At 48.2% G+C, this 15,664-nt stretch overlaps 2 protein-coding genes across 2 annotated transcripts in view; one reads left to right on the top strand and one right to left on the bottom strand.

Moving 5' to 3' along the window:
* Snd1 (staphylococcal nuclease and tudor domain containing 1) overlaps window positions 1-15,664 on the bottom strand; it is a 417,500-nt gene that overhangs the window by 49,437 nt on the left and 352,399 nt on the right. The gene's annotated exons all lie outside the window — the stretch shown is intronic.
* On the top strand, window positions 7,809-11,988 carry Lrrc4 (leucine rich repeat containing 4). The gene is made up of 2 exons (XM_076862175.2): window positions 7,809-8,584; window positions 8,761-11,988. Exon 2 carries the CDS (start codon window positions 8,861-8,863, stop codon window positions 10,814-10,816), a length of 1,956 nt encoding a protein of 651 aa, XP_076718290.1. The 5' UTR covers window positions 7,809-8,584; window positions 8,761-8,860; the 3' UTR covers window positions 10,817-11,988.

The raw sequence follows: 15,664 nt of genomic DNA, 5'->3' as shown, positions 1-15,664 counted from the left end.
AAGTTAATAGTACTCCAGGAGATGAGAACCAGTGTACCACAAGGAGTAAGGGGGAAGACAGAAAAAGATTAAGGACAAATCAGGCCTGTAATCCCAGCTACTTAGGAGACTGAGGCAAGAGGATCACAAGTTCAAGGCCAGCTTTGGCAACTTAGCAAGACTCTATTTCAAAACAAAATAAAAAGGACTAGTGAAATTCAGTGGTAGAGGGCCCACTGATTGAATTCCCCACCTCCCAAATGGTTAAGGGCAGAGATGTGGCAGGGGATGAAGGCTAAGGGCCTGTGGACCATATAAACAGTCTGGTTGTTATTCGATTTATGAGGGAATGAGCATTCTAAGTAATCCACACAAAATCTGATAGAATGTCACAAAGATCATTTTGGTTCACACAGAGAACAGATTGTGGACAGCAATAGTAAAACTTATGCCTTGAATGATTATTTTCTCAGCTTTAAATAAATGTTCTGTGGTTTGTGAGATTTAATGTAAGGGGAGATTGAGTGAAGGGTACATGGAAAGTCAGTACTATTTTGTACCCATCTGCAAGTCTAAAATTACCTCAAAATAAAAAAAAAAAAATTGTAAGCAACAGACAGCACAAAATACAATTTTTTTTTTTTCCTCTCTTGGGCCAAGGACTAAGCTCAGGACCTTATGCATGGTAGGTAAGCACTCTGTCACTGAGCTAAATCCCAACCCCAACACTTTAAATTTTGAATTAAGAATTACAAGTTCTAAATTAGGTACAGTACCAAGAACAATAATAGTTTAGGGGGAAAAAGCTCAATAATGGACTCTGGACAAAATAGTGTCTTTTCTACATTAGTTTCTATATTAGAAAATAATAGGTTGGGAATGGTGGTATTCACCTGTAATCCCAGCAGCTCGGAGGCTGAGACAAGAAGATCACAAGTTCAAAGCCAGCCTCAGCAATGGCAAGGCACTAAGCAACTCAATGAGATCTTGTCTCTAAATAAAATAAAAAAAAAACAGGGCTGGGGATGTGGCTTAGTGGTTGAGTGTCCCTGAATATTCCCTGGTATTCCCCACTCTGCCAAAAAAAAAAAAAAAAAAAGAAATAATAGGTGTACCAATATTACTATTTGCCGAGATTGACTGTGATATACAACTTGTTTATGGTCCAACAATACCATGAAAGAAGTTAATTCCATTTACATGTGAATGATTTGAGGCTTAAAGAATTAAGGTATACAAATTAGTATGCAAAAATTAGATCTGAGACTTGAACCCAGGTTTGTCTGACTCCAGAAATACTTCATACCACCACTCTGCTATTAATGTCCACTAACATACACATAAGTGTACTTGTGTACTTTGATGTAATGTATTTTGTAGAAATTGGTTTTGGGAAAAATACTTGTATTTTCCCAACCAAAATATGAATGACTTGACTTTATACATACATCTTATCTGTGAAAAAGCAAATTACACTTGAGGGCCTGGACGACCCCCTGATAAATGATCAAACTTATACATGATGTACTTGAAACACCATTTGAGTCAGAACCTTCAGTTTCACATTTATACAGGCTGGCTCTGATCTGGAAGTGTACCTTAATCTTCAACATAATCCTCTTTACACATCTGTGATTTAGTTACAGTTAAGCTAAATTTTGTAGCAATACCAAAAGGTACTGCTAGTATTATCAGTATGTTTCAAGATCTTTGGGATAGAATCTATAGACCACTTAAAGAAAGGGTGAGAAAATTATTAAGGAATCAATCAAGAGAAAGGAAGAAAGCAAGGGAAGCAGATTTCTTGAGTTTGTCTCGTCAAAGTGCACTTCTTTGAAGGAGGGCCCTCTCCCTTCCCTGGGGGAAGGAAGACTCAATGGTTATACAGCTCATGCTTGGTTCTTCCATTTCTCTGAAGCACAGTAGAAGGAAAAGTCACCAGCTATCCTATGTACCTTCCCTTTCTCCCTCCTCTTTTGTGATATTACAGTGGTTTCTGGTTTGGACCATGGATAGATTTGGGGGATTGAAACCTGATTCTGTCTCTGTAGTAGGTTGAAAGTGAGCCCCCAAAGATGGGTCCATGCCTTAGTCCTAGAACCTGACTGTTACTCCACTGGGAAAAAGGGTATTTGCAGATACAGTTAGCAATTAAGGATACTCAGATGAGGAGATCATGTGGATTATCTAGGTGGGCCCTAAACTTAATGACAAGAGTCCTTAGAAGTTACAAATAGGAGAGACAGAAGAAAAGGAGGCAGTATGACCATGGAGGCAGACTGAAGTGATGCAGCCACAAGGCAAGGAGTGCCACCAGAATTAAGGGCATTTGGAGGGACTGCAGCACTGCCAGATTGTGAACTTTGAGCTTCCAGAACTGCAAGAGAATAAAAGTTGCTGTACATTGGCAAATAAAAAGGATAAATCACAAGGACCTGAGATGGGCCAGTACACCTGCACAGGGCCATTTTCAAGGCTCCTGGCCAGACATTTTTGGTCTGCTTGACCATATAGGTGACCACATCTAGAATGTGTGGCAAATCACTCTTCCGAGAGGAAGCAGCAGGGTAACTGAGAGGCTTCTCTCTCCACTTAAGCCTGGCAACTCACAAACTATAAGCCCTGGGAAACTTGTCCCAGAATGAAAGGCCCGTGAATTCAATAACTCTTCATTACGTTCCTTAATCACCTTGTCCCTTCTTAGCTGAGGTTCTGAAAATTGCTCTGGATGGGACAATGCTTTGCTGCCTACTCCTTTCTGACTTTCTTAAAGAGCAGTCGTTGAAGTAAATAACAGTGGAATCTCAGGATAATCAGAAGAGTGGGTAACTCAACAGCTGTGCTGGTCTGAATCACTGGCTCAAGGAAGAAAAGCCATTCTCTGTGGGCAATAATGGCATATCCTAGTTTCACTATGGGATCACAAGCAAGAAAAACAACCTTCCTTTTACAATGAACAGAAACTTCATCACCAGTTGACCCTAGAGGGGTATTTGCACACACGGGTGGAAATGAATAAGAGAAACACAGACAGGATATGTTCACTGCTTTGAGTAAAAGGAGGTGACTACTTCTGCACAGACATTTCTTACTGTTTTGTCATTACTAATTTGCCAATCAGGATCTTCCCTTCCTTCTTTGAAGGGCAATTTCCATACTTAATTTTCTTTCCTTCTGTTTCTCAAATCCCTTTAGAGGTTGCTCTGTTCTGTTGTGTTGCCACTGATAAACCTCCTTTAAGGGCTCCAAAGCCTACTGGAGGCAAGATGGTACCTTGCCACTCCAGGCAAACCCTGTGAGGCATTATGGACATCTAGTGGCTGCTCAGAATAATGCTTCAGAGATGTAATGCATATCAGGGTGGGGAGTGGTCTAGCCTGGGCAATCCTGGGTCCTCTTTAGAGGACCAATTTCAGTCAATCCTTTAGACAACCATTTCTTCTGCTTCCTATTACGGGTCCAAAGTCACATGGAATGACGCATCAGCTCTATTGAAGACCCATCTTTATCCCAATCCAGCAAAATATAATGGCACTTGCATACAAGATCACAGAAGCCAGGCATCTGGAAATATCTTCAAGTCATGGGTTTAAACTACCAATTAGCCATATATCAAAATCTTGACAGAGGACTGAGCTCAGAAGGAACAGACTCTGATATTAATTAGTCACGTGGCTTTAGGTAAGTCACCGTGCCTCTCTGAACTTTCTTAATGACATCTGTAAAATGAGAGGCTAAGACCAGATAATCTCCAAGGTCTCTTTTAGCGTTAACATTTTGTGATCTATGAGCCTTTTTAGTAGCTGTGAAAACATAGTCTGCTGTGCTCAGCTCTGGCCCTGTGGATCTCTGGATTATGAAGGAAGCATTCTCTCCTCAACTGTGTGGCCCATTTCCAAGAGTTGGCTACAATCCCAAAGGATCAAACTCCTTCACAGAGCTACATGTCTGAGAAGGGGTGGAAATCATAGACTATGAGAGCTGCAAGGCACTTTCTATTCCATTTCCTTGATTTTATAAAAGCTATTTTGAGATACCTCACAGGTCTAATCAGTGGCAGATAATCGACTGGAACTCAGGTATCCCAGTCTTAGTGCAGGGCCCACTCCATAGCCCTGAGCTGCTGGCACAGGCCATGCCCAATTTCCTCCACTGGCCTCCTTCTTCCTTTCCCTCCAGTCTCCTCACAGCAGTCTCTCTGTGTGAAACTGCAAGTGAAAACATTCTCAGCATAGCAATTCTTCCTTCTCTTCCTCTTTGGGCTTGAGCCTTCTTCGTCCTTTCTTATTCCTTGGTGGTACCATGTCAAATCAAGGAAGCAGTAAGGAACAATGAGGGGCCATGCGCCAGTTAGAAGGTACTCACTTACAAAGATAAGAAGCTACGGGCCATGTTCAGGTCAGAAGGGATGTGTGCTACGAAGACCCCACTGGCTCCTCTTTAATCTGGTTCAGGTGCTGGTTCGTAAGTTCAGCTGCTTTTGCAAGCCCAACTGGCCTATAGAGGGCAAAGCGGCCCCAAGTAGAGTTCCATGGAACTTGGGAATATTCACTTTCATCAACAGCAGTCACAAATATTTACTGTGAGACAAGCTCATTACTAAGCACAGGTTGGATCCAAATCAGCCCACCCTTCCATCTACCTTCACAGTGCGGGGGCAGCAGCTTTCATTTGCTGGGACTGGAGCTGAACAGATGGGGCCTGAGTTTGCCTACACAGGCAGGAAACCAGCCCAGGCAGAGCCCCTCTTTTGCCTGAGGAAGGAGGGACAGCCAAACTCCAGTGTGCCATCCAGACCCTGACAAGGGTCTCTTCTGGTACCAGAACACTCTACTAGCTCTGTGCCAGCTCTGGCAAGGAGAGGAACCTCCTCCACAGATCCTTGACAGGCCAGGTTCACATTTCCTGGGTCTACAAGATGGTAGTGTCTGGCTTGGAAGCTGAGAATATGCAGATGGGGCTTTAGTCAGGAATGCATAAGCACTACTAAGGTGCCCAGTTGGAACTAAACCCTGGTTACCACAGTGTGACTAACCTCCATTTCTCTCATTTTTTTTAAAATTGGTCATCATGAATGAAGCATGTTTAAAGGTTTGTTGTTAAAGTCCCTCCTTTTCCACCCTTCAACTTATTTCTTTCATACATCTTTCACTGAACTTTCATAATTGTTTCCTGACCTTGCCTCCACCATTTAGTCTGAAGAATGGACGCAGTGGACATATTTGCTAGTGATTAAAGCACTGGTCTCAAGATTTGAACACTAGTTTGAAAGGCTGGTTCTGTTTACTTTGAGGAAACAGGACTGTGAGCAAGTTTTCTGCTTGCCTAAACTAAGAATCTTATCTGTAAAATGAAGACAATGGTGCCAATTACTTCACTGGAGCAAATGAAGACTAAATCAGAACAGATATGTAAGTTTTTAGTGTGGAGGATAGTACATAGTAGATAAACATCCCAATAAATGACTGCTGAAGTACATGGATGAAACTCAAGTTCTCAGACCACTGGGCAAATACTTGAGAATCACTCCCATACCCAAGTTCCTTGACATCTATCTGAGGGCTGTCAGAAATCCTGGCTTACTATGTGACCCTAGGCAATATATTTGACCCATTCATAAAATGGACAATAAAGTTGATTCAAAGATCAACAGTGGTACACACAGAGAAGGGTTCAATAAATATTAAGTGTTAATGCTAATTTAACTGCAAATGCAAGCAAAAACGTCTTAGTAAAGAATGGGGTCGTCAATTTGCTACAATGGAACTTCCCAGGACTTCAAGAATGTCCTGGCATATTTAAGGCAGTTCAGGTTACTGGGTAGCTGATAATACTGAGATTACAGGTGCGGCAGAATCCAGAAAGCTAAGAAATTTTGGACCTCCTGGTTCTTAAACCAGAGCCCATGTGCAGGCAATAAGGGTTTAAAAAGCAAGCTTGCCACATAACCACACAGTGAGAGTGAGGGGGCGGGGCCGGGGCCGGGCCTGGGGGGAGAACCAGGGTGTCTGTAGGCAGTGCTGGAAGGGAAGGGAAGGGAAGGGAAACTAAACTGATGCCAAATTCTACTAGACCTGGGTCCTAGGTCTTAGCTAGATGACCCCACTCCCACTTAATCGAGAAAGGGGGTCTGTTTGGTGAATTAAGAAAAGGCTGGCCTAGTCTCTCTCCTGTGGGGGGCTGTAGAAAGCCCCAGGCTCTCCTCCCAGCAGATACAGTGATCAGAATTCCTTTTCTAGTAAACTGCTACCGCAGGTTGCTACGCAGTTCTTCTCAGGGAGTCCCAGGAAGACAGAGGGGCTCGAGAAGCTCACCGGGCAGAAGGCGTAAGACGCCTCCCCCATTCTTTGCGCGCAGGGGAGAAAAGGGGCGACAGAGTCAAAGCCGCAGGTTGAATGAACCGTGGGTTGCGCCGTGGGTGCTGAGAGTTCACTTTAATCCTTCCCAGGTTGTCTTTCCCCCAGCTCCTTGCTCTTGGTCTTTCCTTCCACTGATTCCCGCCCCCGCAGCCCTCATTAAGAAAACTATCATTTAAAGCCCTAGTTAGAGCCCAGGACGGTTGAGGGAGTGTGCGAGGGAGGGGGCAGGAAGGACAGGCATCAGTGCAGCGGCAAATCCCGGGCTTTCGGTCTTCTGGCTCCAATCCGGGTCGCCCGCCCCCAAGTCCCCACCACTATGCAGCTCCAAACTCCGAGTCGCCTGCCTGGGCCCCGCGGCGAGGCGCCCCGTCAGCATTCCGCGGGGGTGAGGATGACGCGGGCCGGGCGGGAGGCCGGCCAACTGCAGCAGCCCAGCCTCGGGACTGCCGCGTCCTAGGCTCGCTGGCCCCTGAGCCCACCAGCCTAGGGCCAGAGGGTGCCGAGCGACCGGGTGCGGGGGCCGCGCGGTCTCCTGCTGCAGCCCCAGGCGGTTCCAGCCTATCAGCGGCCACCCAGCGGCTCGCTCCGACCGGACCAAAATAGCAGCGAACGCCTGCGACTTGCGCGCTGCCCCTCACTTGACGCTCACTCCGGCTCGCCTGCCGGGCCCGCTCCCCTCGTCCGGAGGGGGCGGGGAGGAAGCGGCCTGGGAGGGGGCTGGGGGGGGGGAAAGAGAGATAGATAGAGGTAGATATAGATAGATAGATAGAGAGATAGAGAGATAGCGAAAGAGAGAGAGAGAGAAGAGGAGAGGAGAGGAGAGGGAGGGAGGAAGGAAGGAAGGAAGGAAGAAGAGAGGAAGGCAGGCGGCCGGAGATCAGAGGCGCGGATTCCGGGCTGCGCGGCGCGGGCCGGCGCGGCGCTGGAAGGTGCCGGCGTTAACCCCTCGAGGGCAGGCAGCGGAGGGGGAGCTGTGTTAATACATAAGAGCACTGCATCACGCTAATCTTCTCCCCAGAACAGTATGCGTCAGCAGTACATTCACGTTCTGACTGAAGGACAAAAGGATGAGAGAGCAGTCTGCGTGGCTGCTGCCTGCAACACCGCGAGCCCAGCGCGAGGAGGAGACCGTGGGCGCCGAGCGCAGGAGCCCCGCTGCTGCCGCCGCCGCCGCCGCCGCTAGCCAGCGGGGACCATGTTCCCAGGTTCCGGAGCGGTTCCCGCAGCCGCGACCCCCGCTGCTCACGCCGCCGCCGACAGCGCTCCGGTCGCTGCAGCAGTCCGCGGGCAGCGTAGCCACTGAAGGCGCCGGGAGCCCCAGCCGAGAACTCGCCCTCTCCGCACCAAACCTGGGCCGGGGGCGCGCCGGGGGCCCGGCAGCGGCGGGCGGCGGCGGGTGGATGCGCGCCACCAGGGGCTGCGGCCGCCGCCGCCGGACCCGCGCCCGCCCCCGGACTCCCTGAAGGGGCCTGCGGTGCGGGCGCGACAGCCGCGCGCTCCTCGGCCCGCGGACTCGGTCCAGCGCAGTGTCCACGCCGCTGCCCCTCAGGAGCTGGACGGATTACCGTTCCTGGAGCCAGCAGACAGTGGACTGGAGAACTAAGCCCAGTTTTTGTCTTCTTAACCCTTCCGAAGAGAGGCGAGGAGAAAGGGGGTGTGTGTCTGGGGAGGGCGAAGGCTCCGCGAACACCTCCTCTTAACTCTCGCAGCCCCGCGAGCTCACGACTGCAATCAGCTGCCGCCGGCCCGGCGCGGCCAACGCGGGAGAGCTGAGCGCAGCAGAGCAAGCGAGCTCGGCCTGGGTGGCTCGGGGCGCCCCCGCACCTCCGCCAGCGGCGGCCCAGGGAGTGGGCCGGGGGCGCGGGAGGCACACTTTGGCGATGAAGTGCCTTCCCCCGTGGCTGGAGCTAGCCGGTGCCGGGGTCCAAGGACAAAGCAGGGAAACGCTGGTGGCGCCGTTCCTCGGGCTGAGGGGGGGGCATGCACCTGCATAGCCCGCCGGGCCTCGGCTCTCCCTGGCGCGCCTCAACTCCGTGGCTTCGCCGGCTCCAGCTCGGGCTCTGGATTTACTAGAAGCCATTTTGTCTCCCCCACCCTTCCCTCCCCTCCCCTGTGCCCTCCCCACCCCCACCACTTCCCCCTTTTGTTAATTAAAAACTAAGAAGTCAGAATGGGAACGAGGTGCCCGGCTCCCATGGAGAAAGCTTGAGGACACCACGACAGTTCTTTCCTGCCTTCCTTCCGAGGTAGGTGAGAGCGATTTGGGTGGGGATGGTTGCAATGTGGGAGAGAAAGTCTTAGCTTTCGGAGGGCTAGCCTTGAGGGTGGGCTTGGATAAGGGGCCGCTCTGTAGTTTGGCAGAATTTTTTTTGGCCGATCTGCTCCGTCTCTCTAATCGCCCCCTCCCCACCTCCTTCTCCAGATGGAAAGAGGAGCTCCTAGCTCACTTAAGCCGGGGTAGGGCTGGTTCTCCTTTCCGAGCCAAAATCCCAGGCGATGGTGAATTATGAACGTGCCACACCATGAAGCTCTTGTGGCAGGTAACTGTGCACCACACCTGGAATGCCGTCCTGCTTCCCGTCTACCTCGCGGCGCAAGTGTGGATTCTGTGTGCAGCCATCGCTGCTGCCGCCTCAGCCGGGCCCCAGAACTGCCCCTCTGTCTGCTCGTGCAGTAACCAGTTCAGCAAGGTGGTGTGCACCCGCCGGGGCCTCTCGGAAGTCCCCCAGGGTATTCCCTCCAACACCCGGTACCTCAACCTTATGGAAAACAACATCCAGATGATCCAGGCCGACACCTTCAGACACCTCCACCACCTTGAGGTCCTGCAGCTGGGCAGGAACTCCATCAGGCAGATCGAGGTGGGCGCTTTCAACGGCCTGGCCAGCCTCAACACCCTGGAGCTGTTTGACAACTGGCTGACGGTCATCCCCAGTGGAGCCTTTGAGTACCTGTCCAAGCTGCGGGAGCTCTGGCTTCGCAACAACCCCATAGAGAGCATCCCCTCTTACGCCTTCAACAGAGTGCCCTCCCTCATGCGCCTGGACTTAGGGGAGCTCAAGAAGTTGGAGTATATCTCTGAGGGGGCTTTTGAGGGGCTGTTCAACCTCAAGTATCTGAACTTGGGCATGTGCAACATTAAAGATATGCCCAATCTCACACCCCTAGTGGGGCTGGAGGAGCTGGAAATGTCAGGAAACCACTTCCCCGAGATCAGGCCTGGCTCCTTCCACGGCCTAAGTTCTCTCAAGAAGCTGTGGGTCATGAACTCACAGGTCAGCTTGATTGAGCGGAATGCTTTTGATGGGCTGGCCTCACTTGTGGAACTCAACCTGGCCCACAATAACCTCTCTTCTTTGCCCCATGACCTCTTCACCCCACTGAGGTACCTGGTTGAATTGCACCTACACCACAATCCTTGGAACTGTGATTGTGACATTTTGTGGCTTGCCTGGTGGCTTCGGGAGTATATACCCACCAATTCCACCTGCTGTGGCCGCTGTCATGCTCCCATGCACATGCGAGGCCGCTACCTGGTGGAGGTGGACCAGGCTTCCTTTCAGTGCTCTGCCCCCTTTATCATGGATGCACCAAGGGACCTCAATATCTCTGAGAGTCGAATGGCGGAACTTAAGTGTCGGACTCCCCCTATGTCCTCTGTGAAGTGGTTGTTGCCCAATGGGACAGTGCTCAGCCACGCCTCCCGCCACCCACGGATCTCTGTACTCAATGATGGCACCTTGAACTTTTCCTATGTGCTGCTCTCAGACACTGGGGTATATACATGCATGGTGACCAATGTGGCAGGCAACTCCAATGCCTCGGCCTACCTCAATGTGAGCGCGGCCGAGCTCAACACCTCCAACTATAGTTTCTTCACCACAGTAACAGTGGAGACCACAGAGATCTCACCTGAGGACACAACGCGAAAGTACAAGCCTGTTCCTACCACGTCCACTGGTTACCAGCCGGCATATACCACCTCTACCACGGTGCTCATTCAGACCACCCGTGTGCCCAAGCAGGTGCCAGTACCCGCAACAGACACCACTGACAAGATGCAGACCAGCCTGGATGAAGTCATGAAGACCACCAAGATCATCATTGGCTGCTTTGTGGCAGTGACTCTGCTAGCTGCTGCCATGTTGATTGTCTTCTATAAACTTCGTAAGCGGCACCAGCAGCGAAGTACAGTCACGGCCGCCCGGACAGTTGAGATTATCCAGGTGGATGAAGACATCCCAGCAGCAGCATCTTCGGCAGCAACAACAGCTCCATCCGGTGTATCAGGTGAGGGGGCAGTAGTGCTGCCCACAATTCATGACCATATTAACTACAACACCTACAAACCAGCACATGGGGCCCACTGGACAGAAAACAGCCTGGGGAACTCTCTGCACCCCACAGTGACCACTATTTCTGAACCTTATATAATTCAGACCCATACCAAGGACAAGGTACAGGAAACTCAAATATGACTCCCCCTCCCCAAAAAACTTATAAAATGCAATAGAATGCACACACATACACACACACAAAAAAAGACAGCAACTTTTGTACAGAGTGGGGAGAGACTTTTTCTTGTATATGCTTATATATTAAATCTATGGGCTGGTTAAAAAAAACAGATTATATTAAAATTTAAAAACAAAAAAATCAAAACAAAACTATTTTCTAACTTGTAAGTTCTATTTAAAGGGGGAGGGAGGGAAATCTTGGGAATGTGTGGGGTATAAGCCACAAGTCAACTTGCTATGCCACCAGGAGGGATTTCTGGTATGAGGTGGAAACTGCTAAAATAAAAAACTGAAATAACAACAAAAAATGCCCCTAAAGAGGGTGTGGGCTGCTGAGGAGTAGGAGGGATAGACTGCATCTGTCACTTTTTAAGAAGATGCTTCATAGAATACAGGAATACCCATTTCTACAGACATCTTTCTTAAGCTGAAAGCTGTCTCTGCAGATTTATCTTATTTGGGTTTTTTTTGTTGTTGTTTTTAATAACACCCCCTGCCCCAAAAGCTCATACATTTGTACCAAAACTCATATATTTGTGCCAAAATGTTGAGAGGCAATAATTTTCTTCAGAGGACAATGGGAAGATAGATCTGTAAATGTATTTAAAACAGGAAAACCACCAAAAATGAAACCTTAGAGTGGCTGAGTCTTTGTCCATGTGCACAAGTCCTTTGGTTTTGTGCACTGGGACTCGCATGTGCCTAGCCTGACAGAGTGCTTCAGGACGGAGCTGAGCAGGAAGGGAGCTGGCGTAGCTCTCAGTCAAATGCTTTCACATTGCACCAGATTCCTGCAGTTGGGCTTAACCCACTCTGCAAGGCATGTGTCTATTCAGGGTTTCCCAGGAGAAGGAGGAGGCCCCCGAGGGGGGTGCGGCACCAGGGAAGGGTAGGAAGGAGAGCAGCAGCCCAGAGAATGATTCACAGGAGGCCATAAATTAGCATTGTAGCATGTCCACCTGTTGTTCCGGGTATCTGACAAATGATTGTAGACAATGATGGCATTTTATGATTTTCCAAAAAGGTCTTGTTTGTTTTAAGGTGGAAAGGGAGGAGAGGCTGGGAGTGGGGAGCTTGGGGGAGTGGAAGCTTTTCTCATGTTTGAGATTTGGTGACTATTCTAAATGCTGATTCATTAGGGATTATTACAGCTAATGCCAACTGGTTGTGGTGATGGGGGTGGGGGGAGAACATGAGAGGGAAGAATAAAAGAGAGACAAAAAGGGCACAGGCTAATTTAAAGTAAAGGAGCCTTTCTCAAACAGGGCTTCACCAAAAGGGAAAAAAAAAAAAAAGGTGAAATCCAGAGTTCAAATGACACACATGCATCTGAGTGAGTTCTGCATGAAGTCCTATTGAATGGGGCACCATGGGGGGGAAGCTTCCCTCTCCCAGACCTACCTCCATAAAAAGTGTAAGACAATGGGTTGGGAGGAAGGCAAAGATCTCTGTTATTCTGGTCCATTAAATGATGTAACTTCTTTCAATTATTATTTTAGCTTTAAGAGGGAATAAAGGGTTCAGATTTGAAAGGGGGTGGTACGGGCTGGGGGGAATGCCAACAAAAGAACACTGATTGTAATGTGAGAAAAGTGTATTTTTGTATTTTAATAAATATTGTTCAATTTTTAATTCAATGTCCCCAAAGGGTTAAATTGAGTAAGATCCTGAACCTAGAGATTCTTAAGAGCATCCACCAAGTCATTTCTATTTAAAGAAAAACAAAAAACAAACAAACAAAAAAAAAATAGGGGGTGGAGGAGGGAGGGAAAGAGGTACTATGGGTGCGGGGGAAGACAAATGTTAATTTTTATAAAGTATGGGAAAATGCTACAGCTGTCAACTACCTTTCCTTAGTTTAAATAAACGCACCCCGATTCTAGTGCATCTTCCACAAGCTAAGTGTGTTAGTCCCTGGCTTTGTTGGGGGTACAACCAAATTCCTCATGCCCTGGAAAAGGAGGGGAAATGGGTCAGCCTCAGTTCCTGGGACCTGGCCAGAAGTTAAGTGCCACCTCAGCAGAAGCTGCTAGTCAGGCAGCACCAGCTCCTACCCAAGGACCCAGGGCGCCTGGATTTAAGAGGGTTGCGGTAATATAGTTTGGCTACAATTTCCCCCAAGCAATGTTGCTTCTGTTCTCTTGGATGCTAAACAGACAAATGTCTCAGTGGAGGATTCTCTTGAGGCTCATAGAGTAATGGCATCCAAGGAGGCTGGGTGAACTGGGATCCTTCATTTCTTTAGTGCTAGTATTTATACTAATGCAGGGAATGGGGACTGAATGGGTGTGATCTCTCTGGCACAGAGGAGGGAAAGAGGCAGGCTGTACTATGCAGCAATTGGCTAAGAAAGGGTCAATTCTTAATCCTCCTGGGTACACAAATCATTTCTGGGTATCAGTGTTTGTGGCAGCTTATGCCCATGGGCACACATGTTCTTAGGCACCAAATATCGATTCCCTTAGACTTTCCTTTACCACTCTACCCCCAATAAAGAGAGAAAGAGAGAACTGCAGGAGATCGAAGGGTGGGACTCAGCTAGGACCAGATGATAAAGCAAGAAATTACTTCCTCTCTTACAGGCACACGACACAACTTAGATTGTTTAGAACAGTTTCCTGGGTATATATTCCAAGGCAACTGTTGAGGTAGTTGCTGCTACAAAAATAAGAGGATGGGGAGCCAATTTCAAGCACCTATTTTTGGGGGGGCAGAGAATTATGCTGTGCAGTAAATAAATGTAATGACAAAGGGTCTGTGGCCAGAAAGGTTGGAAGGTGGAGGTAGAGAAAGGGGCCTAAAACAGTCCTGGGAATAGTCCTAGGAACATATCCAGGGGTGAGCATATCCAGGTCTTGGAATCAAAGGGAGAAATGCTTTCCAGAAGGAACCTCAGGACTAGGGGAGACTGAGGATATGGTTTGGAGGCATAAGTATCCTTGGCGCTGCAGGGGGAGTTCCTTTCCCCAATGGGTCTGCCCTGTGCTCTGGCATTGTTTCAGCATTTGAAGCAGTAACCTTCCTCTGCCATAGGCTGGGTATATCCTCTACAGCAGGCACTTGGGATAGCTTTTCAGAGAGGAGCCCCACGAGCACTGCAAGTACAGTCTTTAAGGCTGTGTTAGTGACTCATCTTCAGGCCTGGCCAAGCTCTAAGGTTGGTTACCTGGGAATAGAACGTGGGTTGGTAGCTCTTCATGGGGGTAGTTATAGCAACACGTTAGAGGTAAAGACTCTGCAGCTTATTATATGGAGTTACAGAATTTTCATTATAGAATTTTTTTAAGGCTGTGAGAAATCATTTAGTCTTAATTCCTTTGCATTTTATGGTCAAGGAAACTGAGCCCCAGAGAAACGGAAAGACACAGCCAAGGTCACATTGCTAGTTAGTGAAGAGGTGAGACTAAAACCCAGGTCTCATGACTCAAGTCAAATTAATTTCTCACTCTGCTCTTATTGGCTATCAATAACGTATTTCTCTCCTTGCTAATATGCAATTACAATGGGACCTCCTACAAATGCTTCCATGTTCTCTTCTTGCACTAAAAGATGTCCACAACCAGCCCTACTACCATGCAAGGCCTCACTTAAATGGCTGGATTCTCAGGGTTGCATATAACAGCTTTCTGATTCTTAGGCCTGATGGCAGATAGAAACTGCAGAATTCCACAGTGGTTGACAGCTGTAGGAGAATGAGTGAAAGTAGGTAAGACGGTGTGTTTATATGGAGGAAGATGGCTTGGCCTCCTCCCAACCTTAGGCTGAACTGTTTTGAAGAGGATTGACAGAGGTCTTAAAGCACCTCCCAGAGAAACTCTCCATAGTGGAGTGGTTTCTGTTTATTTGGCTTAACAATGAGGATACCTGGGGTGGGGGAGGGGTCCTTAATTCTTCCCTCCACTGTATCTACCCAACCTTAGCTCTTTAAAAGCCATACTGTAGTTGCCACTTCCATAATTTACTACAGGGTTTCTTATCTTCCTTCATTGTAATGCTGCATCCTATTATCAATGAAGGTAGACAGGCTAGTTTCTAAGGCCTAGAGACATTAATTTTATGGTGGCTATTTAACATGTATTGAGGCCAGCAACTTGCTGGGTGTTGGGTGGAGCGATGTGCAAAAAGTTCCTGCAAGACAATTCCCATTGTTGGCAGGGAAGAAAGCCAAAGTCCATGGCCTCTGGCTTCTTTGGTGGTGATGACTAGAGAATGGGAGAGGACTAAGTGGGTCCTACTCACTCCCCGCTTCTACAGCAGGGTGCCAAAGCCCATAATTAAGACTCCACCATTTCAGTGGAACAAAGCAGCAAGAGCCTGAAATTAGAGAAGAAAGAAGGGGGGGGGGGGCGGAGAGAACATTTATATCTAAACATATGTCTGATTTTTATCTCCTCTGCTGGCATTCAGCACTCCATGCCATCAGCTAATGCAGGCACTGTTCATGCCATTTCTAAATCCTGCCTCAGCTAAACTGCAAGGCAGCTTTTGGCTCAAAGCAACTCTATTGGTCTCCATCCATTCAGAAAGCACCCTTTCCCCTGCAGGGGAAGAATGGTTTGGACAGTGGATTCATATTGTTTCATCTTTGCTTTATATTGAAATGAAGTAAATTACTTTTTGGAGTGGGACTAAGGACCTCAGGAAATACATCAATTATATGCATGCATGTGTGTGTATGTGTTTATATATACTTTAAAAATATTCTCACACAAAGCAATGTATCACAGTGCCCACAAGCACAGACTCTGGAGTCAGTCTTCTTGGGTAGGATCCCAGTACTATTACTTACTAGCTCTGACTTTGGGCAAA

This window comes from Callospermophilus lateralis, chromosome 1 (assembly GCF_048772815.1).
Source record: "Callospermophilus lateralis isolate mCalLat2 chromosome 1, mCalLat2.hap1, whole genome shotgun sequence".
NCBI lineage: Eukaryota > Metazoa > Chordata > Mammalia > Rodentia > Sciuridae > Callospermophilus > Callospermophilus lateralis.
Note: the sequence above shows the minus strand (reverse complement) of the source record. Positions and strands in the feature narration are given on the sequence as shown.